General features: G+C 39.7%; 2 protein-coding genes across 2 annotated transcripts; both read left to right on the top strand.

Moving 5' to 3' along the window:
* The first annotated feature begins 656 nt into the window (after window positions 1-656).
* Window positions 657-3,525, top strand: fam167b (family with sequence similarity 167 member B). The gene is made up of 2 exons (XM_023285311.3): window positions 657-1,026; window positions 1,408-3,525. The coding sequence occupies exons 1-2, from the start codon at window positions 727-729 to the stop codon at window positions 1,669-1,671; spliced, it is 564 nt and encodes a 187-aa protein (XP_023141079.1). The 5' UTR covers window positions 657-726; the 3' UTR covers window positions 1,672-3,525.
* A 1,945-nt stretch (window positions 3,526-5,470) lies between these two features.
* Window positions 5,471-22,519, top strand: lck (LCK proto-oncogene, Src family tyrosine kinase). The gene is made up of 13 exons (XM_023285317.3): window positions 5,471-5,732; window positions 7,694-7,803; window positions 8,409-8,469; window positions 9,606-9,696; window positions 11,112-11,210; window positions 11,332-11,435; window positions 12,986-13,135; window positions 13,232-13,384; window positions 15,827-16,006; window positions 18,134-18,210; window positions 20,936-21,089; window positions 21,590-21,721; window positions 21,809-22,519. The coding sequence occupies exons 2-13, from the start codon at window positions 7,699-7,701 to the stop codon at window positions 22,003-22,005; spliced, it is 1,503 nt and encodes a 500-aa protein (XP_023141085.1). The 5' UTR covers window positions 5,471-5,732; window positions 7,694-7,698; the 3' UTR covers window positions 22,006-22,519.
* The last annotated feature ends 1,418 nt before the right edge of the window (window positions 22,520-23,937 follow it).

The following is a 23,937-nucleotide window of genomic DNA, read 5'->3' as shown; positions in this document are numbered from 1 at the left end:
TTCTTATTCCAGATAACTTAAATTACTTTGTAGGTTTAATCTAATAATCCAAAATATAATCAACAATTAAATTATGATTCAAAATGATAGGTTAGGATAAAACCTTAATGGCTACTGAGGCTAAATTAACAAGCTACCCAGCAGATGAACCACATAAAGTAGTTCAATCACTTTCAGTTCCAACATTAAAGTGGTGAACTCATTAATGCATGAACAAATATAATCCAGTTTTGGGAAATATGCCAGTCTGGATCACGAGTAGCTGCATTTTTATACTTTTTTCATAAGTAACATTGAAATGAGTGGCTTTTACTTGTACCAGAGTATTGCTACAGTATTTCTTTCCATTCCTTCTGCCACCTTTGCTGACAACATAATACGCAAGAAAAGTGTTTTAAAATTGGAGGGCACTCAGTGGATTAACAGAAACAGTAAAGAAGACGCACCTAGACTCGAAAATCTCCGAATAACTTTAATTCCTAGAAATCATAAATGATTTTCCGTCATCATGTGAAACCCAGACTTTGCTGTAAGCTCTTAATGTTTGCCTTTCTCAGACAGAAAAGCGCATTAATCAGCCAGCCTCTCTGTCCTCTGGATGGGCGGTCACTGTTTCATTTCTCTCTATAAAGGAGGAACGGACCTGTTGCGCTCCAATCTCCAAACTGCCACAGCAGTGAGAGAGAGTCTGACGTGAATCCCCGAGGTTGAGCCACTGCCGCGCCGATGGATTTTAAAGAGTTTGGAGACGAGTCTTCCGAGGGAAACACGGAGGATCTGGACAGCCTGAAAGCGCTGACGGAGAAGCTGAAGTTACAGACCCGCAGACCATCCTATCTGGAATGGCAGGAGCGAGTCCAGAGTGGACCGTGGAAGGAAAGGAATTCAGCAGAGAGCCCGGACTCTGGAGGACAAGTCGTTTCCATGCCTGCACTCCTGAAAAATGAGAAGTCAGAGCTGGTTGTGCGCAACATCTGTGGCTTTGATACTATTGATGATGCTTTGGAGTTTCTGAGGAAAGAGCTGGTGAGTGTTTTCATCTCATTATAACCTAAAGGTATACAATACTGAAATGGGGTGACTATTTTAGTACAGAGGGTTGCCATCTCCTAAAACAACAGATCCATTCCTGAGAATCTACTTTCTATCTTCACCTCTCAGATAGATATTCATCTCCTCAGGTGTCAGCGATCTGCTCTGCATGAGTGCTTCCCTTGATCCAAAAGACAGCAAAACAATAAGATGCCTGTTTTCTCACAGTCTCGGCCTCTAACCCTGATATTCCACATGCCAATGATTTGCACAGTCCGATGAGAAGATAGAAACTATCATTCACATACAAACTTCCACACATGCTCTGGTATATCTCACTCAATCTCAGTTTCTTCTCCCCTGCTCTCCCCTCAGAGGGAGATGCAAGTTCAGGACAACCGTCTGGCCCGCCAGCTCATCCGTCTGCGAGGGGAGATCCACCGGCTGAAGGTGGAGCAGGTGTGCGATCGTCACAAGGAGATGCTGGACGACGCCACGTACGAGCTGGAGGAGTGTGGAGAGGAGTCGGACCTGCTGTGTGACATCCCCATGAAGGCTGCCTTCGCCCTGTCCACCCCTCTCAAACACCTGGGCCTCACCAAGATGAACATCAACTCCAGACGTTTCTCACTGTGTTAAAAAAACCACAAGCCTTACTCACACTACTGAGGATGTGCCTCCTCTGTGTTTGTGTAGCCGTGTAATTAGGGTTGTTTCCTCTTTGGGAGGTGTTGTGAGGTCAGAGTGAAGAGTGGCTGCCAGATTCTGGTGCCAAGAGTAAAAAATGTAATGTGTGCCTTGGCTTGATATGTGTGAGGAAGCCTCTGTGTGCAGGCCTGTAGGGGCACACACCTTTACTACCAACACAGCTTCCTGCTGGACGGCGTCTGGGCTGCTCTGCTGTTGACTCATCTTCACACAGTGCAGAGTGGATCAGAGAGAATGAGTGAAGGCTAGACTGAAATGTGAAGTGGAACGAGCATTATGTGAAATATCACATAGTAGCAAGGTCATTAGGTGTCGCCAAAACAAAGTTTCACGTGTGTCAAAGAAGTGCACAGGGAGAGTAGAACTGTTTTGGTGAAATAGTGTCATAGAAGTAAGAAAATGCTAACTCTGGGACACAAAACGGAGACTTTTCAGACCGGTCACATTGCTTTGCATCAGTGGTTCCCAATTTTATTAAATAATGTTTTTTATTCATACAGTGCTAATTCACAACAGAAGCCATCTCAGGGCATTCCTCATGGTAAGATCGAGACCTTATGACAGTATGCAATGGAAAGAAAGCCAACAGTTCCCTTTGAGTAGCTTTTTAGCAACAGTGGGAAGCAGAAAAAAATACCTTCCACCTAGTAACAATCTCCACCAGAAGCAGGCTTGGAGAGGACAGCCATCTACCTTGAAGCAGTTAAGGTGATGCTAAAGCGGAGAGAAATAAGGAGAGCAGAAACAAAAAGCACATAAGAGAGCAATGGACACTGGAGAGGTTGGTGAGACCAGTAACAAGTGCAGAAGATACCTGCAAGGAGGACAAAACTAAACATCTAAAGGAGAGAGGAGACACAAAGTTAGTGATATTCAGTGGTGGCATATACTATGGACAGAGAGTGAAGGAGATGAGCGTAGAGAAGAGGTGCTCAGTGCATCATGGGAAGTCTGCCAGCAGTCTGGCAGCAAAACTAAGTGATGGATCAAAGTCACCTGAGCAGCTCTAAGTATAACTTAACTAAGTCATAATGCTGATCTGAGAGACCTTGAGGCAGTTAACAGGATAACAAACAACAAAACCCCCAGATGTTTCCTTTCAAATTATATCATTTCAATTCAAAACTCTGGCTGTAGTGGTTCCATGCAGCGATGAAGAGCCACAATCAGACAGGCATTGCTTCAGTTTAAGAGGTCAAAAGTGTAAAAGTTGGGAGCCACAGCTATGATGAAATCAAAAAGTATGATGGCAGTGCTTCTGAAATGTTCAGCAGCACTTTAGAGTAAACAGAGTCCTTTAATACAAAAACATGCTGGAAGCCCTCATGAGGCCATTGTCTCTCCCAGTGACCTCACAGGAAGCAGGAGGTCACACTCCAGCATTTTTACACCTCTTCTTCACAAACCAAAAATATCCCCGTAGGCTCTCCGATGCAGTGACAAGACCCAGGAGGCTGTGTGCCTCATGCATTTTGCATTTTTCATTACCATGTCCAGATGCTGCAGAGAACAGATTGCAAGCTATATATGGCTGGACAGAGACCAAGTGTAGGTTGTTGCTCAGTGGAAAATGTAGTACAAGATAAATGATTTGTTATCTAGCTCAGTAAAAACAAGGGAGAAGAATGAATGTTTTGTTTTTTACATTTGGATGTGTAAATGTATAAAACTTTTAATGACATTTTTATGACTGTATGCACATTGTTAAATCGTGCTACTGTAATATGAATATGAATGTACCAACCTGACAAATGAATATAAAAGCAACATGCCATAAAATCTAAATTGCCATTTTCTCTTTCTTAAGATAGAGTTTGTTTGGCAAATTTTAAAGTGTTGATTATTACATGAGTTGACTTTAAGTGAGTTCTGTGCATTTTTTCTGTGCAATCGAGGCTGAATGTCACAACATATGACATCTTCATTTCATGCACAATAGAGTCTTCTTTCCTTCCTCGAGACATTCATGACCCGGTGTAGTATCCAAACATATGAATGGGGCCCTAGAGGCATCTTGTTGGACATAATTAGTCAAACAAGACACCAAATATGTGTTGCCAGAGAGCGCTCTGTGTGTGAAATGAGAGCACAGCCAGGACTGTGGAACTGATGATAATGTGGAATACTTCAGGACTCATATGACCTCATGTGTGATGTGAGACAACATGGTAATGAGTATCATATGGAAAACACACAGAGGCGTAAGCATTGCACCTTGAGGCCTTATCCTGTAGTGAAAGTTTTTACAACAAAGTGCTGCATACTTGTGTTTCTCATGCCACTCGGCTTTACCCTGCGGATAGTTTCCCTTGACCTCTTCCCCGTATCATACCACATGTCATCCTACGAGCTGAAGCTGGCATTACAGTGTAAATAAAGCATGCATGTATCCGTTTATTATGAACCTAAACATTCTTAGCACATGAGTAAGCATCCGCAGCGAATGCGAAGCCTCACTCACGATCACGAACGAGGCCAACACCTGCACGGTGAGGAGGAGGGCTGGAAAACTTACTGTATATTGATAGCATCTCAGTTTGATTGCGTAACAGAATGTGATTTCCAACCACATTTGGAAGTAGTGACAACTGTGGTCGAGAGGAAAATAGGAATACCCTTAGAGCCTCACAGGGCCTGCCAAATGCTAATCTCCAAAGATGGCAGGGCTCTTCTTGGTATGTGCCTATTGAATCACAGTGTTATTCATCACATTAATGAGGTTTTCTAGAATCTACCCTCTGTAACTCACACTATGAGCTTCTTATTTGCTAGTTGTGCATTAAAATAAGATTTTGCAACATATATTACTAAAATGTCAGAGAGCTAAAACAACTTGACACATCCTCGCAGATTTACCATCTCTACTTTAACGGAAAAAGAGTGAACTCAGGTGGTTTTGTCGCGAATGAGGCTTAATCTAAGCTGTGGCAGTCTTCTAAGTACGTACATATTTCTGTGCACATCCTGTAATGTTTGGACTCATTTCCTGCTAGTGCACGCTCTGTAGCAGCAGTCTTTCACCACAAGAGAAGCGATGTGGTCCGCAGCCAGAGTTGTCTGACATGTAGCAGCACAGGCACATAGTGTGTTAACAATATGAGAAACTTCAAATTCAATGCCTCTCATAATGGCTAAATGTGATCATAGTGTGGCTCTTTAAATAGCTATAATAATGATTCGTGATTGACATTTTTCTCCCGTGTGTAAGCCAGAAATTTGTGACTAGTTGTGGCTATTTTTACATCTTTAGTTAAGTAAACAAAGGCCAAAGGCTATTTTTAAAAGCCCTTCTGGCCACAAACTAAAACCACATGCTGGATGATAAAAACCTTGTTGTGTTGACACTAGACCTGACGCATGAAACCTGTGAACAACAAACACAACCACCTTAGACACAATATAACTCAATATACCTAATTAGAATACTGCTTCCATTCATGTGATGTGATTTAGACCTCCTTGAATGAACCCAACCACCACCTCAGCTGCACATCGATGGTGTTCTTCACCTTAAATGTCACGTCATATATATAGAGTACAGTAAGTAACCCAAAAGCATACAAATATAACCTCCCACCAAAGTCTCCTTTTGTAAGCTATACTGGTTGAGGTGCTGTCCTGACCCCTTTACCGTGGAGACTTTAACGTTCCCCCCCTGCTCACACACAGCTGCACAGTAAGCACCTGTTAAAAAGCCTGCAGAGCAACCCTCAACCTTTCAACGACAGGAAACTCTCTCCTCCACGTCTTCACCCGAGTGTGTGCATGTGTGCGAACAGACACCACATCACCACTCCTGTAGCTCAGAGTTATAAGAGCAGCGGATGATGACATCTTCACACCTAAACCCCGGTGGCGAATAACTCACTTTGTGTTAAATGTAAGCAACTTTCAGAGGGAAGATATAACCATTTAATAAAGAATAATCTCTATGGCGGCTCCTGAAGTCTGACAGTGCTGGACGCTTGAAGAGACGTTTCAAAGTTCAAAAGGTGAGTTTTAAAACTTGTGATTCTTTCCATCTTACAAGTTAGAGTTTATAATATAGATAAATCATAACTATGAGAAAGGTATAAAGTCAAACATTTAAAATTTTCATTACAATGTGCCATATCAATAATGTTACATAAATCAGACTTTTGTATGAGACTGAAAGTATTCTGGATATCGCACATGAAGACAAAGAACAGCAACAAACAAAAGTAACGCCCATATGGTTGAAATTCATTATTTGTTCCCATTTGGTTTAACATAAACGCTGGCAATAACATATCTAAATACTGGCTTTGTGATCACCATTGTTGATATATTTTAGTATCACAAAGAAGATGCTTCCACATAAATGCACAAATATATTTCCTAATGTAATTAAAAGAGGCATTGTGGCTCAATAACTCACTTTATGCATTTATTATTAAAATCAGATGGAATTTAGGAACATTTATGTGCTTGTAAATTTACATCTATAACACTGAGATGTCTACAACATCAGCATCTGTTTCAGAATCAGAATCAGAAACACTTTACTGATCTCCAAGGGCAAATTGCTGATGTTGCAGTTGCTCTCATTCAAGTCTTAGAAATTTAAGCAGTAAAAAAACAATATAAGATATAAAAAAAAATAAGTGAAAAAACCTTTCCTTAAAATACAAACATAAGTCAAGAAGTATAAGTATAAAATGTAAAATATGCTTTATTCTAAGAAAATAAAAATGTACGTCTATAGTGCAATAAATAGTCATGGGGTTAAATGTGTGTTATTGCACAGAGACGATGTTATAGCACATTACTGAGTGTTAATTCAAGAAGTGGATATTAGTTAACTGCTTGCAGATGAAACATAATGAATCCAGAGTCAAGCCTGTTTCTAGTCTAGTACTGGTTCTACAGCAATTTACATAAAAATAGATTTTTGTTGACAAGGACAGGATTATAAGCTAAAGGTTCTGAGCTCACTCTCTGAGTAGATTTCCCATCTACATACCCATAGGACTCGGCAAACAATAACAATCAACAGTATTTGTTTGGAAAGGCCTTCAGCTGCAGATCATAAAAAGAAGAGGGCAGCCCCTCAATGGAAAATGCTGACTTGTATACCTCTCAGAGTGCAGGCCAGTAAGCGTAGGAGTTCTGATAATTTAACTTCTGGGTAGCCCTGTGATTTCTTCCGTGGGGTCTCAGCAGTGCTTGGCTGTTATTGCCGGGTCAGGCCTCACCAGATTTTTCTCACGGCTTTGAGCCTTTGGGACAGACTTGCTGCTGCGATTAGCCCACTGACCCTGTTCCACGGCTGGTCCAATGGGAGCCAAGTGAGCTTGAGAAAGCTAGTTCATACAGTGCAGCAGTGTAAAACACAACAGAGAGCACGTGCAGACGTTGGATTGTACAAGATTAACATTGGTACACTTTTGCATCGGCCAGTATTCAAGTCTGATTTAGATTTAGAGCACATGAAGCCCACTGATATGTAGCTTTGGGAATTGTACTTAGTTGTCAGTTCTGAATGTGATTTTATACTGCTTTGTGTATGGTAATATGTTGTAAAAAGTGTGCCTAAATTTAAAGCTTGCACACGTCTTTGACTTTTAGCTTTGGGCCTGTTTCACCACTGATCCGCCATTTTGAGACTCTCAGCCGCATCCGACTAAAGCAGTTTTCGGAAATGGAAACGTTTTAGTTTCGTTCACTTACCAATCTTAAAGTTCAGCCCTTAAATACACATTTTTTTGAAACCTAACAAAAAATATTTGACATGTGTAATTAACAATTCAGTGCATAATTTGTGAAAACTGTCTTATACTGAATTTCTGACATAAGATGCCAGTCGCTAAAATCATTTTCATCAGAGAATTTGTCCTATTAAAAATCGGATATTATAATTTATGAATATATGATATTCATTCAAAACCTTTCATAATGAATAAGTAATATAATTTTAACTTTCAAATTGCAGAAAAGATGGGCTGTAACTGCAGTTCGGACTATTCAGACGAGTGGATTGAGAACTTGGATGAAATCTGTGAACACTGCAACTGTCCCATCCCTCCACAGTCGTGCAACCCAGTAAGTGTGCATGTGGACATGTGTTTGTGTTACGACATTAATGAGTGTGTATATATGAGTGAGCTTGGCATGAATAAAATGTGGTTGTTTGTGTGGTTGAATGTGAATGACCCATTGGAAGCCGTGAACATAAACCGACAGTGGCACCAGCGAGAAGGTGTGAACATCACATGGGCCACCACATTACATTTTATGTTGCGTATTGTTCAGTGACCATTAGAAAGTACAAACTGTGACTGCACGTTTCACTTAAAGTAGAATTTTAGAACTTACGCAACTGCGAAGGAAGTGGTCTTTGTGTGATTAAATGGGAGCATAACTATTCCTTCAATGCTGTTTGTTTCCTCTCTGTGAGTTAGATTTCTCATTAGATTAGAAATAAAGGAGAGAACCACCTGTATGTGGTGCAGTACATTGAGACAGTTTGTCTGGAAGAACGCCGCCTACCATTTACCGTCAAGAATTGCTTATCAAGCCAGAAATGTACCATTTTTTTCTAAGAATGGGATCTGCGATAGTCTCGTTTCCTAACATTAATCTTACACTAGTTCTTAGGGAAAAGCTAAACGTTGACCGCAGGTCTAATCTTGTTTTTTTCTCACCAGTACACAGATCAGCTGATTCCATATCCATCACAGTATTCACCTCCTACATCACCTTTACCAGGTAACAACATAGATGTATTTTTCTGTGTGTCTACAGGTGCACGTGTTTTTAATTTTATTAGTAAGAGATTTGTGGGGAAAAAAAGTCAAATTAAATTGATTTCTAATTGTATGGCCAAAATAACACATTTGCTTTAAAGGGCTTTACAATAAGAACAGCCTGACATTTTGAATTGGATCTGGGAAATTCCACAATAAAAGCCTTTCCTGGGAAGATATAGTTTGGCAGACTGTAAAAGCAAAATTGGAGATATAATTAAATACAGGAGGAGATACAACAGAAGTGGTTTATTTTTTCATTACCACCAACTGAATTCATCTGCACTTTTCCTAGTACATATTAAATCATTCTGAATACATCTTCCATTTTGCTTGCATAAAATTTTCCATTTTCATCCCAGTTTTGATTTTCCGTACCAGTTTCCTGTGTTGTTTACATGAAAAGGAGAGAAGTGTGTGTATGAAATGCTGCAGTATCTCATTGCTACTGAAGTACCACGTCCCACTTTGGATCGTGTTTCCTGGGTTGATAGTGAGTCTGATCTGGCACGCACAAACTCTTTGGCAGCCTGAAAATGGATGCCACAAATTATTGGCGCATAAAGTGAAATTAACATAATGATTAGTGACTGGGTATGTAAAAATATACACATAATGGTCATATACTCATATAGCGACATGGGTTGCCTTCTGGGGCTTTTCATCCCCTTTGTCCCATATTAGCTTCCTGTATTTACTGTATTATATTTCTGTCTTAAAGTACAAAAACTAATTATGGTAAGCTGGAATTTTTTGTAGTTTTTTGTATGGTTGGAGTCACTTTGGAAACAAAATCTGGTTTCTGCAGTAATCAAGGAAAACAAAAAGAAACAGCTTAAAGCACAAAATAAAACAAACCTCAAGAAAGCTTTGTCCTCCAATTGTAAATTTCTACTCAAAGGATCTTCTCTGCACACAGCCACATTATCAATAATGAGCAACCATTACACCGCCACTTGTCAAAACTATCAGTATCAAGGGAATTCAGACATCCAACACTCACAAGCTGTATTGTATTTCAACCATCACAAGTACAATTTTAAAAAAAAATAACATAAATATCCCAACTAATTCAAATTTACAACATTTTTCTTGCAGACAACCTCGTGGTGGCCATTTACAGCTATGAACCCAACCATGAAGGTGACCTGGGCTTCGAAAAGGGAGACAAGCTCAAGATCATCAACAAGTAAGCTGCTAATGAACTCATTAAAAAATAGAATACTATTTGAGACCCTGACAATAAGTCCTTCGCTATCTTCTCAACCCCGACGGCAACAGAAACTTAAAGTGTTTCAGACCATCTGTGCATCTTTACCAGCTGCAATTAGCTCACAGCTAAAATATATATTAAAACTAGATACATTTACTATGTAAATATTGATCAAATTTGGCTTATTTTGATGAAAATTTGGTCTACGTCATATACAATGTCTGTGGTACATTTAGGGGTCATTGGGAAAGTTCAAGGTCTCCTGACTCTCTGTGCTGCCAAAAATTGCAATGCAAAAAATACCAAAAAAGTAGAGCCATGTGATTAAATTGCGGGTTCAAGAAAGGAAACCCAAACTCAGGGTTCTTTTCAGTTACTGTGAAGGAAATCACAAGTTAAATGCCGCATCTGTTGTACATTTATTTAGCTATTTATATTTTTGGAGAAATAAAAAAAGACGTGTGAGCAAGACATATATGCGTCTCTCATATATGGTTCCGGCTCTATATATGGTTTCAGCTCATGTATATTTTTCTTTCCTACTTACACAAACATGTGCAGATTGCAAATACAAATTTCCCATCCTGTGACTATCTAACACAATCTTGAAAAGCTGAAAAAGACTAATTTATTTGACGTCCAACAAATTCTTCTTCCTCTGACAAACATATATGTTGCAGATACCATGAGAATACTGAGACGTCTTTTTTTTTTTTTTTTAAATGTCTGGAAATTATGGGGTGTGTATAATGACATGAGTTTACATTCTATGACCAGGAACAAATTCCACATGCTAGTTCTTGAAGCTGATTATAACAATTTAAAACAAAATTTCAACCTAAGTTTTTGAAACATATAGGTCAAGTTAAACATATTAAAACAAAAGAAATGTACAGTTCTACTACCCGGCATTTGGTAATAATGCTGTAAGAGAAAATGTAGAAAAAATACTATTTCACTGTTAAATAAATAAATGTGAGTTATTAAAATACACAAGGCTTCCTTCCTGCTTTGAGGCTACACCAGGTAAATTTTGGACTATTGTTATCATATAATATGATGAATTAATTGTGATTTGAGGGAAAACCATTCCTTTAATTATTCTCAAAAGTTAAAGAAGATGTATACAATGCAGTTTAAAACCGTGTAGCGAGACTGTCTCTTTTCACTGCTGTCTCTTCTGTTAATCTGTAACACAAGACATTTCTGTGCCGGCTGAGTGTGATGCGTTTCATTTCATGCACTGATCATTTACACAGCAAAGAGGCCTTTCGCCTGTGGGGGCTCATTGAAACTGCTTTCTGAAGCTGTGCCCATTCATCCCAAACCAGCCTGCATCACAGATATGTAAACTAACTCGTGGTATTATTGCTGTCTCCTTTGACATCCAGGGATGACCCAGAATGGTATCTGGCAGAGTCTCTCACCACAGGCCAGCGGGGCTTCATCCCACACAACTTTGTTGCAATGACCACAGTGGAGACTGAACCGTACGTCACACAGGAAACAACCTCAACACACCTTCTCATCTTATAGAGCGCATACTATGCCCCTGAGGGAAGGGAAGTGGTTAGCTCAAAGTGTGAAGCATATCGTGTGTTTCTGCTGCAGGTGGTTCTTTAAGAACATTTCTAGAAACGATGCCATGAGGCTCCTCCTCGCTCCTGGGAATACACAGGGTTCCTTCCTGATTCGAGAGAGTGAGACAACCAAAGGTGAAACCATCTTCACAACATTTTGTATCACACACTGACTCCATTGGTCAAAGTTTGTCTTTCTCTTAGCGTATCTAAAACTGGCCTTAGCTTAAATCAAATGAGTGATATCCTCTGTGTCACTCAGTCTTGTTATTACTTGCAGTGTTTTCAAAAGAAGATCCATTTCCTATAAACCCCCTTTCTGTTTCTCAGTTAGTTTCATCAGTTTGATTTCAGTTTTGCTTTCCTGGTAATGATAAAAAAAAATACTGGTGGAGACTTGTACTTTGTATGGTAGACCCACTGAGTCAGAATGAGCCACATGACGCTATTTTGACATTTACAGTGCATGTTTGGGCAGATTTTGGCTGGGCAGTAGGAGTCACAGGGATGGTAAATCTATCTAAATATTAACAATTTTTCTCCAGAATCTTAGACTTCACTTTTACTTTTACTATTTGTGTCAACAATGCAGCACAAACTGTGGAATGCTAACTTTGCTAGAAGTAAATTAATCAATATTTTGACCATATTTGCACATAGCTCTGTATGGCAAATTGACTGTGGTTGTTTAAGATTGCCAAGTAAACACTAACATTGTGAAAAAGTACTAAGCTCCAAATGCTCAAGTACAGTCTCACAGAGCTACTAACAAGGTTGTACATTTTTGGCTCTATTTCAAGAGTGTGCTCCCTGTCGGAATCATAAGTCAGCTATACCTGAATATGTAGACATGATTTAGATTTTGTAATGTGACTTACAGTTTCCGGGAATATCATTGTCTCAGATGTCTATTGCAAATAGATTCCCCAAAATATTAGAAAACAGAAGCAAACAATGCTTCTTATAACTTCTAAACTCACAAGAGAATCATCATCAGGTTTCCTTCAGTATCAAAGTAATGTGGTGACGGTGTCTGTACAGCCAGGCGTACCTTTCAGACAGGAACTCATTTGGCATACTTTTGATGCTGGCAGTTGGCCAAAGTGTAACAAGGTTCAAATTGTAGCCCACAGGTAACTAACCTGACTCCATGACATACATATGCGATACCTCCTGTTTTCATCTTACAAAGCATTACAAGAAAAGTAAAGCTTTTAAACTTAATGAAAGAGACAAAAAACATCCATCCATTCATTTGCAGGGGGCCGGAGTTGGATACATCCTGGACAGGCCACCCCTACATTACAAAGCTAATACACAGAGACAGGCAACCATGCATGAAAATGCCCACAATGCAGTCAATTTAGAATCACTAATTAACTTTCAATGCATGTCTTTGGACTGTCGTAGGAGAAAACCAATGCAGGGACACTTAGATCAATCAAAGTCTGAACAGGCGCAACCACAGATTTGAACCCACAACCCATTTGGGCAACAGTGTTAACCACTCCACCACCATGAGATCAGTCACAAAACCCATAAAAAATGACATTTTTGATGCTAAACTCAAAATTTCTGACATTAGAGTCGATGGTGCACTCGTCTCGATTTTGTCCAAGTGGAAACCAACAAAAAATCCCACTTCATCTGAAATCTGCATGTTCTCTGCTCTCTGTTTGTTCCAGGATCATACTCCTTATCAATCAGGGATTTGGACCACAACACAGGTGAAGGAGTGAAGCACTACAGGATCCGCAACATGGACAATGGTGGCTTCTACATCACGGCAAAGATCTCCTTTAACTCTCTGAAGGAACTTGTCCAGCATCACTCACGTATGTGCAGCCTCTATATCAATACTCCTGATTACTGTGGGCTCTTTATCTGACTATTTCATTTTTATATACTTGTCTCCTCTCTGTGTCATGCAGGTGAAGCAGACGGGTTGTGCACAAAGCTTATGAAGCCATGTCAGTCGAGGGCACCACAGAAGCCGTGGTGGCAGGACGAGTGGGAGATTCCTCGCGAGTCCCTGAAGCTGGAGCGCAGACTGGGAGCTGGACAGTTTGGAGAAGTCTGGAAGGGTGAGTTGTTTTCATGGCTTGTACAAAACCCTGTTGCTCAATCTGGTGGTGGGCTTGACTACATGTCTGCTGGAAAGTTATAGCCAGGGTTTTTCTGCAGTGCATGCAGAACAGTTTCCTCAGTGCAGTCTTAATTGTAGGCTTGTTTAAGCTGGTACACTGAAGAATGATGTGAGGTATTAACTCTGTTACGCAACATCACTCAAACTACATGAAACGAGCTTTCCTCTGAGCTCATGGATTGGAAGAATTGTTCCCCAATAATGCTTCCATAAATGTCTATTGTGATTGTGGCGTATTAAATTAAACAAAAAAGCAAAATGTTTTTATCACAAGGGTATCAGTTCAACTAATCTGTGCCACATCCCCATTATTATTCATGTGGAGGCGTAATTTCCCCTCTATTTTCCATCTTCATTTGCCAGCACCATTTAACATCCCAAACAAACCACTACACAAGAGCTAAACATTACCAACCATGGAACTTATTTCACAGCCACTTTCTATTTACAATATTATCAGCCTGGGCACTGTGTTTGTTTCTTTATCCTCTTCCAAACACTGGCTCTATGACATACTGGAATTATGGGAGTGACTGTCACTGGCTATGAAATGTTTATTCACGTTGGTGAACATGAAAATAGCAAAGTGATAACCATCGATTATGAAAGGAAGATTTCCACTGCAGATGAAAGAGACAGAGGAATGTTTTGAATTGTAAATCTAGCTTGCTGCCAGCATTGCTACACTTCATGCATGTGGTGCGATGTTCAGTACTTGCTGGATTTAGTTGGCATGATGTAAATGAATGTTAGTGTACCCGAGCAGGAATGATATCCTGTTTGCACGGGATTCATGAGGAACTGTTGTTAGTTTGATATAGACAGTATTTGGCCACAAAAGCACTGCATCTATAGTACTAAAACTAGGCTTCAAGGTGCTGAACAAAGCCATAAAACTAAGCAGACAAAAATATGAAATAGATGTACATTACCAGTCAAAAGTTTAGACACATCTTCTCATTCAGTGTTTTTTTCATTTAATTATTTTATACATTATGATTAAAACTGAAGATTAACATTTTTTGTTTAAAACATAATTCCATATGTATTATTTTATACTTCTGATGTCTTCAGTATTAATCTACAATAAAAACATTGAATGAGAAGGTGTGTCCAAACTTTTGACTGGTAGTATATAATAACTAAATTTTAAAAAATACTGTGAAAAAGATTTTTCTTAAAAATCAAACAGATTTATAAAGAACAAAGCAAAATATAAACAAAAACACAGATGTATACAAAGGATATAACCAAAAGGACAACGCTATTAAGGTCAATACAAGACGATTAGCCCACCACTTTGGTACACACTGAAATATCTACTCATCCAATATCTAATAACTATTGAATAAATTGTCCTACAATTTTGTACAGACATTTACAGAAGGTGAGGCCTGCTGACTTTCACAGTTTTGGCTCAATAACGATTCATGATATGAAAATGTTGTCAGGATATATTCAAGTGACTGGGTATCCCCTTATTTTTCCTCTTATATCACTGGCAGGTTACTTTTTTTTTTTTACCCAGTCCTATTACTATACCACTCCACTAGATGAAGATGAGACTAGAAATTCTGCACAGACATTGATGAATCCCAAACGATAAATTTGAGATTTTGGCAAAACTTATTTCTTCCTCAAGGTGAACCAGTAATGTGAAAATTTTCCCAGCGTTTTAGTTCATGAGCGAACACCACATACTGTGTAAAAAAAAGAAAAAAAAAAAGGACCTCAAAACTGGCTCTGAAAAGTGAAGTGATTTAAAGTGCAATACCGCTGACCACCACTAGGTACCCGCTAAATTCATAATTTGTTCTAGTTTAACTGCATTCATATTTGCAAAGTTCACATACCTTTTTACCATCTTTTTTTTTAAACTACAAACAACTTTGGGCCATAAAGCTAATTGTGTCTTCACTGTAGCCGAGTCTTCTTTGACCAGTTCCACACCCGTTTTCTTTCATCTAAACTCTGAGAAGTTCAGAAGTTGAGAAGCTCAGTTAATGCATTCGGCAGGCCGTCACCACTACACACTAGTGCATGTATCAAAGGCTGGGCATTGCTTGAGCTCACACAGTGACAACATCATCCTGGATAAACTCTTGAAATCTCCACAAAGAAGAATCAGTGCAATTTATTTTTTGTCATAACTTTGTTTCACATGTACATTGTCAACTTTTTGCAGCTGTCTTTAATCAAACTAAATTTCTCTCATGGCTAGCTTTTCTGTAATTCACCTTCCTGTGGTATGAAGGAATTGTAGCTGTCTTTTTAACGCAGCTTCTCCAACACAGACACTAAAACACCTATAGACTCTGTTTGGTCATGTTTTGATCAATGCCTTTCAGAAGCCCAATGATTACTTAATGTCCACTTTCAGGTGTCTACAACAATGACAGGAGCGTGGCTATCAAGAACCTGAAGATGGGCACTATGTCAGTGGAAGCCTTCTTGGCGGAGGCCAACATGATGAAGAACTTGCAGCATCCTCGCCTCGTCCGCCTCTTTGCTGTGGTTACCCAGGAGCCGATCTATATTGTCACAGAGTATATGGAAAACGGTATGCAAAAATGAAACTGTATGTGTCACAACCTGGGGCGTGTTACTAATAGGCTAATAACACTCAACCCTAAAGAGGGAATTCCAGATTTCAGTGGAAGCAATAAAAGATAGACAAAAGAAAAGTCAAACCTGCTCCCAGGGTATTTCCATTAAATGATTATTCTTTTAAAGATATCCTTCTGTAATCACACCGTGTTTTTTTCGGTTCACTTTAGTCAACTAAAATATGTCTCAGCCTGTCGAAAACGATCATTTCCTTAATCACCAGCTCTTTTACCCTGAACACCAAACAGTGCTGTTAGGGTGAGCTCTGTGCCTGGAGCAAAGGCAAAGAAACGGTGTTAGAGTGAGCGCAAGGTTCGAGATGTTCAGGATTAAACATGTTGATCTGTTATCAGACTTTGGGTGAGAGCACATGCTTGAACAAAAGACTGGGTTGCCTCATGGGTTTCACCCTTTTTGTGAGTCATTATGTTTTCACATGTATGCCCCAGTGACTCAGTTGAAGAAGTTTAATGTGGTTTAACCATACAGCTGGTTTCTTATGTATATGGATTTGATATGAGATGCATATTACTGGAACTACTGAGTATATTAATCATCTGTGATTGGACGTGAATGCAGCTGTGTGAGCAAACCTAACTAAAGGGGCTACAGTAACTCGTGAGCCTTTCCCCTGAAAGCATGCTGCTTTGTTGAAGTGGCCTCTGATAGGCTATTTTCAGCTTCTCCACATGACCCTCCTGTATTTACTGCCATGTGCTAAAATGTTTCAAAGCAAACATGAACTTTCACTTCTTTTCCGGGCCCCTCCAGACAGGTGACTGATGTTTACACACCAAGGGGAAGTTTCTTCTGGCCGGTCTGAGACTAATGGTGTTAAAATAGGAGAGTCTGAATCGCCACGTTATTGTTCACAGAGACCCCTGGCGATGTCTGGCTCCTTTCCAGAGTCTGCACAACACACATGCTCAGACACATGCACACAAATACTGGCACACTGCGCTGCTGCGGCAGTAAACAAACATACTGTAACTTTTACAATGGCAGTTTGTTTAGCATCTCACGACTGGATCTTCCTCTTTTTCCTCTTACATAACAAAGTACACGAGAAATGGCTGCGAATAACAAATAGCAGTAAACTGGTGTCATTCAAGCAGCTGTAGTATAAACTTTTCATATGTGTATGCTCAGTAAACGTTTATTACACCCAGATCCTGCACTGATATGAAAGTGATCCTATATCTGTTTCACTTTAACCTCAAAACTCTTTGTAATTCTTTTTCACGGGGAGGAGCAAAAACAAAATGCACAGAGAGATGCTGTCACAAACACAACAACAGCCTGACAGCTGAATTGAATGCCGTGCCTTTGTACACTCTTCTGTGTACAGCTTGTAAACCACCAGCAGTGATTCTACATGAGGCTGCCTCTTTGTCTGCGGTCCATGTGTGGACAGGACACAATTGTGGCTTCTGTTGTCAAGAGAAAGGATGGCGTGGAGTTCCCATCTTTTCAGTTTGCCTCTGTCTTTTTTATTATTATCAAAGACAACAAAGGTGGAAAATAACGGGCGTGTCATCCCAGCTTCCCTGTGAGACCTTGACAAAGAGCTCAGGCCCTCAGACATCAAAAAGCAGTCTTCCGGACTTAAGCAGAGGAGTTAATGCCTCCTCTTTCCTGGCACAGTCCGTCCTCTTAAAGTATTTCCTTTGGTCTGACTTGGTTGCGAGGCAGGCGGAGGTATTGTTCTGTGCTAATCAAACCCAACACAAAGTCTGCTGTCAGAACGTATGCATCAGCTTGACTGATGCTCTGTGGACTTCCTCAAAGTGTTATGTACTGATCTGAGCTGCTATTCTGGTCTATCTTGGTGTATTTATGTCTGTGGGGAATCATGGAGTCTTTTCTTGGTCAAGGAAAATATCAGTCATCTTCTGCACAAAGCATGATTGTACATGTGTTCTCCATCTCCAATTAGAGCATTGCTTAATCTTTTGTACACAATGTGTATATGCATCTGTAATAATCAAAATGCATGGCGGTAGTAACCTAGTTTTTTCTTTAGAAGTAAAAAAAATAAGTGAATTGATGTTTCACTTAACTTGTATGTACTTTCCTACAGGTAGCCTTGTGGATTACCTAAAAACAACGGAGGGAAGCAGTTTGCCCATGAACACCCTGATAGACATGGCATCCCAGGCAAGAGATCTCTTTTTACCATCTGTACACACTCCTTTCACTCCATTCATTCCTTCTTTCACTTCTTATTCTCTGACCGTGACCCTGACAAGCAACAAACTGGCAGCTGTTGTACTGTGGCTTACATTCAGCACTAATCTTGCAGTAACAAAGACCTGGGTGTGTATGTGGGCAGGCATAAATGAATGTCAGCGTAGACACAATGGCACAAATTAAACCGCATTACTTATTACCAGACAAGTCTTAGAAGGGACAAATTCCCCAACAGTTTTTTTTCTTTTAATTGAACTACTTTTTTTTAATCCTCTCACAAATGTGCCAGCTCAGCTAACATGTCAAAATCAGGGCATGATAACAGACCTTTAAACCAAATGTATGATGGGGAATAATTAGTCTGAATTAGTCTTCATGTCTCTCATCGGTGTACTTTAAGAGGCTCTGTCACAAATTTGCCAAAGTGATAACTAGTATGTGAGTCTACAAAGGGTTACTACATTGTGAAATGACTCACTTGGTCAGTTAAACCAGGTGGATAAAAAGGCAGATTTGTCACGGAATGCAAATCAAAGTTATAGCATTATAATAAGCTCAGTGCAAAAACTGAAAGCAGGGTGTGTTAAATAGTGAGATTTAGCAGAGCTGGTAGGTGGAATGTTTTCAAGCTGTTCCGTGTGTTTCCAGTCTTAATGCTAAGCTAGTAGCGGAAAGTATCTAAGTACATTTACTCAAGTATTCCTACTTCAGTACAAATTTGAGATATTTGTTATGTATGTTGCATTTTATGCTATTTTATACTTCCACTCCACCACATTTCAGAAGCAACTATTGTACTTTCTAGTCCACTATGTTTATCTGACAGCTTTAGTTACTTTTAGAAGGAAGACTTTACACAGTAGATAAAAAGACTATTACATACAACACATTATAGAACAGACTAGTGATTCCTAACCTTTATGCCTTATAACGTCTCACAAAAAGCAGTGTGTAGTCGGGTTTACAGGGTCACATGTCTGTAAGTTTTTAACAGCTCCACCAAATAGGGATTTTTCCCTCTAAACTTCATTTCAATAAACGTTCAAATGATGCAGTATCTCACCAATAATTTGATTTTAAAAAATAAATAACGATTTATCTGCTGTCCCTGTGTGTAAAACTGAATTTAAAGTAGTTTAATCTGGCTCCATCTGCAGTATCTACAACAATAACATACTGCTGACACACTGGTGCTTCATTATTAATAATGTAATTATGTAGTATATTATAACACAGTAGTCAGAGGGAGCAAACTAGCACTTTTACTTTAATACTTTAAGTAAATATTACTTTGACTTGAGTAGGATTTGTCATGCAGGACTTTTACCTATTTTAAATAGCTGTATTGGTACTTAGATGAAGAACCTGATCCTCCACCACTGTGCTGAGTTAAGCTGCTGGCTTCATACAGATGTGGGTGTCAAATTTCCCCAAAATGTCAAGCTTTTTCTTTAAGGTTTACCGTGCTGTTCAGGAAGAATTTCAAATCATGGTCACATCTACATCCTGAGATGTTACTTGTCAGTAAAAGAACTTTGACTCGCATGTATTGTGGGTGTGGGAATGGAAAACACAACCACAGGAAGACAGACTCAAATTTCAAAGTCTAAAATGACAAAAGATTCTTCATTTCTTCATCAGTAGACAAATTCTCTGACACCTCAGAGCTCGGTGCAGAGAGGTAGACTTTATACAGGGCTGTGTGGTGAACGTGTTTTACAGAAAGAACTCTTTCAGAGACAGTCGTCATGCACTGATAGAATTTGTGGTAAAAGTAACTCTAACCGCACCGTGATGGACCATAAAATTTCAAATGATTAAGGGCTTTGCTCTTGATGCAGTATTGGAAACAGTGACCACATCCGTGAGCTTAAATTAGAAGTACATTTATATAATCAGAGGATTTTTCTCAGATTGTTGTTAACTACAGAAGTGCAAAGCAGATATTAATGCACTATAATGTTTTAAATATTCAGATTGGTTCCATCCTACCACCAGCAAATGAATAAAACAGAGAGTATGGAGGTGGTGACAGGAGGTGGAAGTCATGACGACGGTAGAAGTTTGTGAAGTACACAAACATACGTACATGTCAGGTTTCTGAAAAGAACCACAGGGCCAATGACACCTATGTGAAAGATTCTGATGCCTGAAACATGCACCACTCCTCCTACAAAACTATATATTTAGATTGCTGAAGGCAGAGTCACAAATTATTCAGATGCTTTTTTTTTTAACCTGTGGAAGGTAAATTCTGTGGAAATCTTCACTGTTTTCTCAACTCGGATACTTTGCACAGCAATTTCCTCATTCATTAGGTGCAGGATCAGATTGCCTCATTTATGTGGAAATGAGTCATTAGTATGTGATTGAATCAGAAACACAGTCACTGAAATAGTTAGCTAGTCTGTGTTGAGGCAAAGGCAGGACTGCAGCTTTTTTTGTATCAGGAAGGAGAGCTGGTGTAGAGCACAGCTGTGTACCTGGGTGGAGTACCACACAGAGGTATAAGGAACTGACCTGGGGAAGCGGTATACTCCCTTGTTTGGGAATCTATCTGTTCATCTGTCCAATATACACAAACATTACACAGTGGTCAAACACACAGACGTCCCTTAACAGCTCTGGATTTGAGGTTTGATTGCACGCACACAAACTGCTGACTTGCTTGACGATGTGCTGTCCCCTGCAGGTGGCTGACGGCATGGCCTTCATCGAGCAGAAAAATTACATTCATCGAGACCTGCGAGCTGCCAATATTCTGGTTTCTCATGAGCTCATCTGTAAGATCGCTGACTTTGGACTTGCAAGACTCATCGAGGACAACGAATACACAGCCAGAGAGGGTAAGGAGGCCTTTAGTTACACTGTGGAAAGTGTATTTGAGCTGTACCTTCAATAAAATGCTGTTCCAGATGAATCTCACTTATCTTTCTGCTTCAGTGATGGTGGTATATTTTGTGAATTCTGTTACCTTGAAATTACATTTTGTCCATCTAAACTGATATTCAAGTTTCAGAAAGAGTGCAACTATTAGGTTCTCTACCTCTGTAGCACTGTGATAAACTTAATTCAATTGTGTGTTACCAGTTAAAGAAAATTAATTAAGCTGGTCCAACATTTCTCTTTTTGCAGTTCATATCACATATGATCTTTTCAGCCCTTTTCCTCAGAACCATTTGATCAGTCTAAATCAAACTAAATATTTCATCTACTGTTATTAGTTTATCTTAAGTGCATTTCCACTGAAATAGTTTCAATCACACTACAGTGAAGTGAGACAAAATCAGTGCTTTAGTTCCACCAAGTGTCTTCACTGAGAAATGGTTTCGTCCTTTTTTTACAGGTGCAAAGTTCCCCATTAAGTGGACAGCTCCTGAAGCCATCAACTACGGCACCTTCTCCATAAAATCTGATGTGTGGTCATTTGGGATCCTCCTCACGGAAATAGTGACTTATGGACGCATTCCTTATCCCGGTAAATACTCACTCTAATGAATCACAAAAATATTTTACTAGTCTAGCATGTATTAAAATTTCTGAAAATATTTTACCTTGTGTTCAGGTATGTCCAACCCAGAGGTGATCCAGAACTTGGAGCGGGGCTACAGAATGCCGATACCAGAAAACTGCCCCGAAAGCCTTTATAACATCATGTGTCAGTGCTGGACCGAGGAACCGGAAAACAGACCTACTTTCGAGTACTTGAGGAGTGTTCTGGAGGATTTCTTCACTGCCACAGAGAGGCAGTACCAGGAATAACTGTGATGGAGCAGAGAGACATAAAGACATACATTAAATATATTCAAACTAAAGGCCCAGCCCATGAAAGTGGATGCTGGAATTTGTTTTGTTCATTGAAGAATGCATGCCTTTCTACTGATAGGTTACAAACTAAGATTTTTCAAGTAAGAGTACTTTGTTTCTGCATCAGATTTATTCTGAAGTGGCTTCTTAGATATGATACAGTTGCCTGTGAAGTGATGAACCAGAAACAACTGAATCACAGCCAGCAGCAGAGAGGAGAGTGATCGCCATGCTGCTTGAATAAACTGGGGACTGACTGGCGTAGCTGGATAAGCAGCTGTTCTCCTGGTGCTCATTATTAACATGTAAATACAGTCAACTGCTTCAGCTGTGTTTTACCTCTGCAGTCTAAAAATGTGTTCAAACTGTTTTACTTTCAGTAAAAAAAAAGCTTTATATCGATGTTGCTGATGTCACATTGCATTCAGACGAACCAACACCACTTAAAATAAACCACTGTTGTCCATGATTTGTTTCATTACTGATAAACTCTTTGAAGGTTATTTGTGCTTGAAGGTGCCACTAAAAAAGAGGCACTAAAAGCATACATTTCTAATTTGTCTACGACCAGTTGCTGAAGTGCTCAACTTGGGTACAATTTTAAGGTACCTCTGCTGTTCGTGAGTACCTCCATATACCCCATTCTGCTCCATACTTTTACTGCACTTCATCTGGGAGTCATATGTGATACCTATAGAGTTAATTACATATAAGATTTTACATACAAAACTAATTAACTTAAATATGATGCCTTGTCACAGTAGAATCATATAATGTGTACATGTATAAAGTAATTCACATTAGCTCCTCTTTGGCGGGTTGCATCCTTTAAATGCTGTTAATAAGCTAGAATACACTTAAAGAGCAAACTCATAGCTGAACATTATGCTTTGCAACTGTAGAGTACCGATGACAGTCTAAAAAACATAGATTCAGACCTCTGAGGTTTCATATGTAACAAACCTAAGGAGCCAATCATATACTTCCTCAATCAGCTTTAAGTTCATGTCATATAGTATGTCACCTCAAGGCACGAGTAAGATGAAGACTTTATGCAGTTGTACAGAGGAATATACAATATGCTGCATATGTATGGAACTGAGTATTCCCAGCAGAATCGAAGTGGACTAAAAGAGCAGTATAATAGCAACAACTAGCTGTCTGTGCATACAACCACGAGGAAGTATGATCAAAGCTTAAGTCATTTTTTAGGCAGGAAGGGATCATACACTGTAAAAAAGATGGACATAGCCACTGTAACGCCACCCACTGGTTTGTGGACTCTTGATGTGCAGCCTCCAGTTGGAGTTTTTAGAGACAGAAGTGGAAAGGACAGAGGAGTGGGACTGACTGAGGACTGGAGGACATTCTGTCTGCTGACCTATACTGGCCAATGTGTGAAGCATCTGACCATTTCTAACCAGACATGTCAATCGAGGGAGCCAACTATTTCACACTTTGAGGCCTTTCTATTTATATATGGAAATATTTTCAGATGAACCATCAGAACACTTAGCAAAAGGAGGGAATTTAGTGAAAAATAAATAAATCACAATTACTTGGGGGCTGCACAGTAGCTTGGTGGTTAGCACTGTCGCCTCACAGATCGAAGATCCCTGGTTCGTGTCCTGACCTGGGATTTTTCTGCTAGGGGTTTGTATTTTCTCCCTGTGCATGAGTGGGCCTTCACCGGGTACTCTGGCTTCCTTCCACAGTCCAAAAACATGCTGAGGTTAATTGGTGACTCTAAATTGCACACAAGTGTGAATGTGAGTGTACTTGTTTGTCTGTATGTGTAGCCCCGAGATAGACTGGTGATCTGTCCAGGGTGTCCCCTGCCTTCACCCTAAGTCAGCTGGGATAGTCGTCCCCCCCCCCCCCCCCAAC

This window comes from Amphiprion ocellaris, chromosome 20, assembly GCF_022539595.1.
Source record: "Amphiprion ocellaris isolate individual 3 ecotype Okinawa chromosome 20, ASM2253959v1, whole genome shotgun sequence".
Lineage (NCBI taxonomy): Eukaryota > Metazoa > Chordata > Actinopteri > Pomacentridae > Amphiprion > Amphiprion ocellaris.
This window is presented reverse-complemented; position numbering and strand designations above follow the sequence as displayed.

What these genes read in the sequence shown, in the direction of transcription:
- lck (XM_023285317.3), top strand. Translation starts at nt 7,699, where the DNA reads ATGGGCTGTAACTGCAGTTCGGACTATTCAGACGAGTGGATTGAGAAC. An exon ending in ACTTGTCCAGCATCACTCAC is followed by an intron (nt 13,136 to 13,231) that starts GTATGTGCAGCC and finishes TGTGTCATGCAG; the next exon opens with GTGAAGCAGACGGGTTGTGC. An exon ending in GTTTGGAGAAGTCTGGAAGG is followed by an intron (nt 13,385 to 15,826) that starts GTGAGTTGTTTT and finishes GTCCACTTTCAG; the next exon opens with GTGTCTACAACAATGACAGG.
- fam167b (XM_023285311.3), top strand. Translation starts at nt 727, where the DNA reads ATGGATTTTAAAGAGTTTGGAGACGAGTCTTCCGAGGGAAACACGGAG. An exon ending in AGTTTCTGAGGAAAGAGCTG is followed by an intron (nt 1,027 to 1,407) that starts GTGAGTGTTTTC and finishes CTCTCCCCTCAG; the next exon opens with AGGGAGATGCAAGTTCAGGA.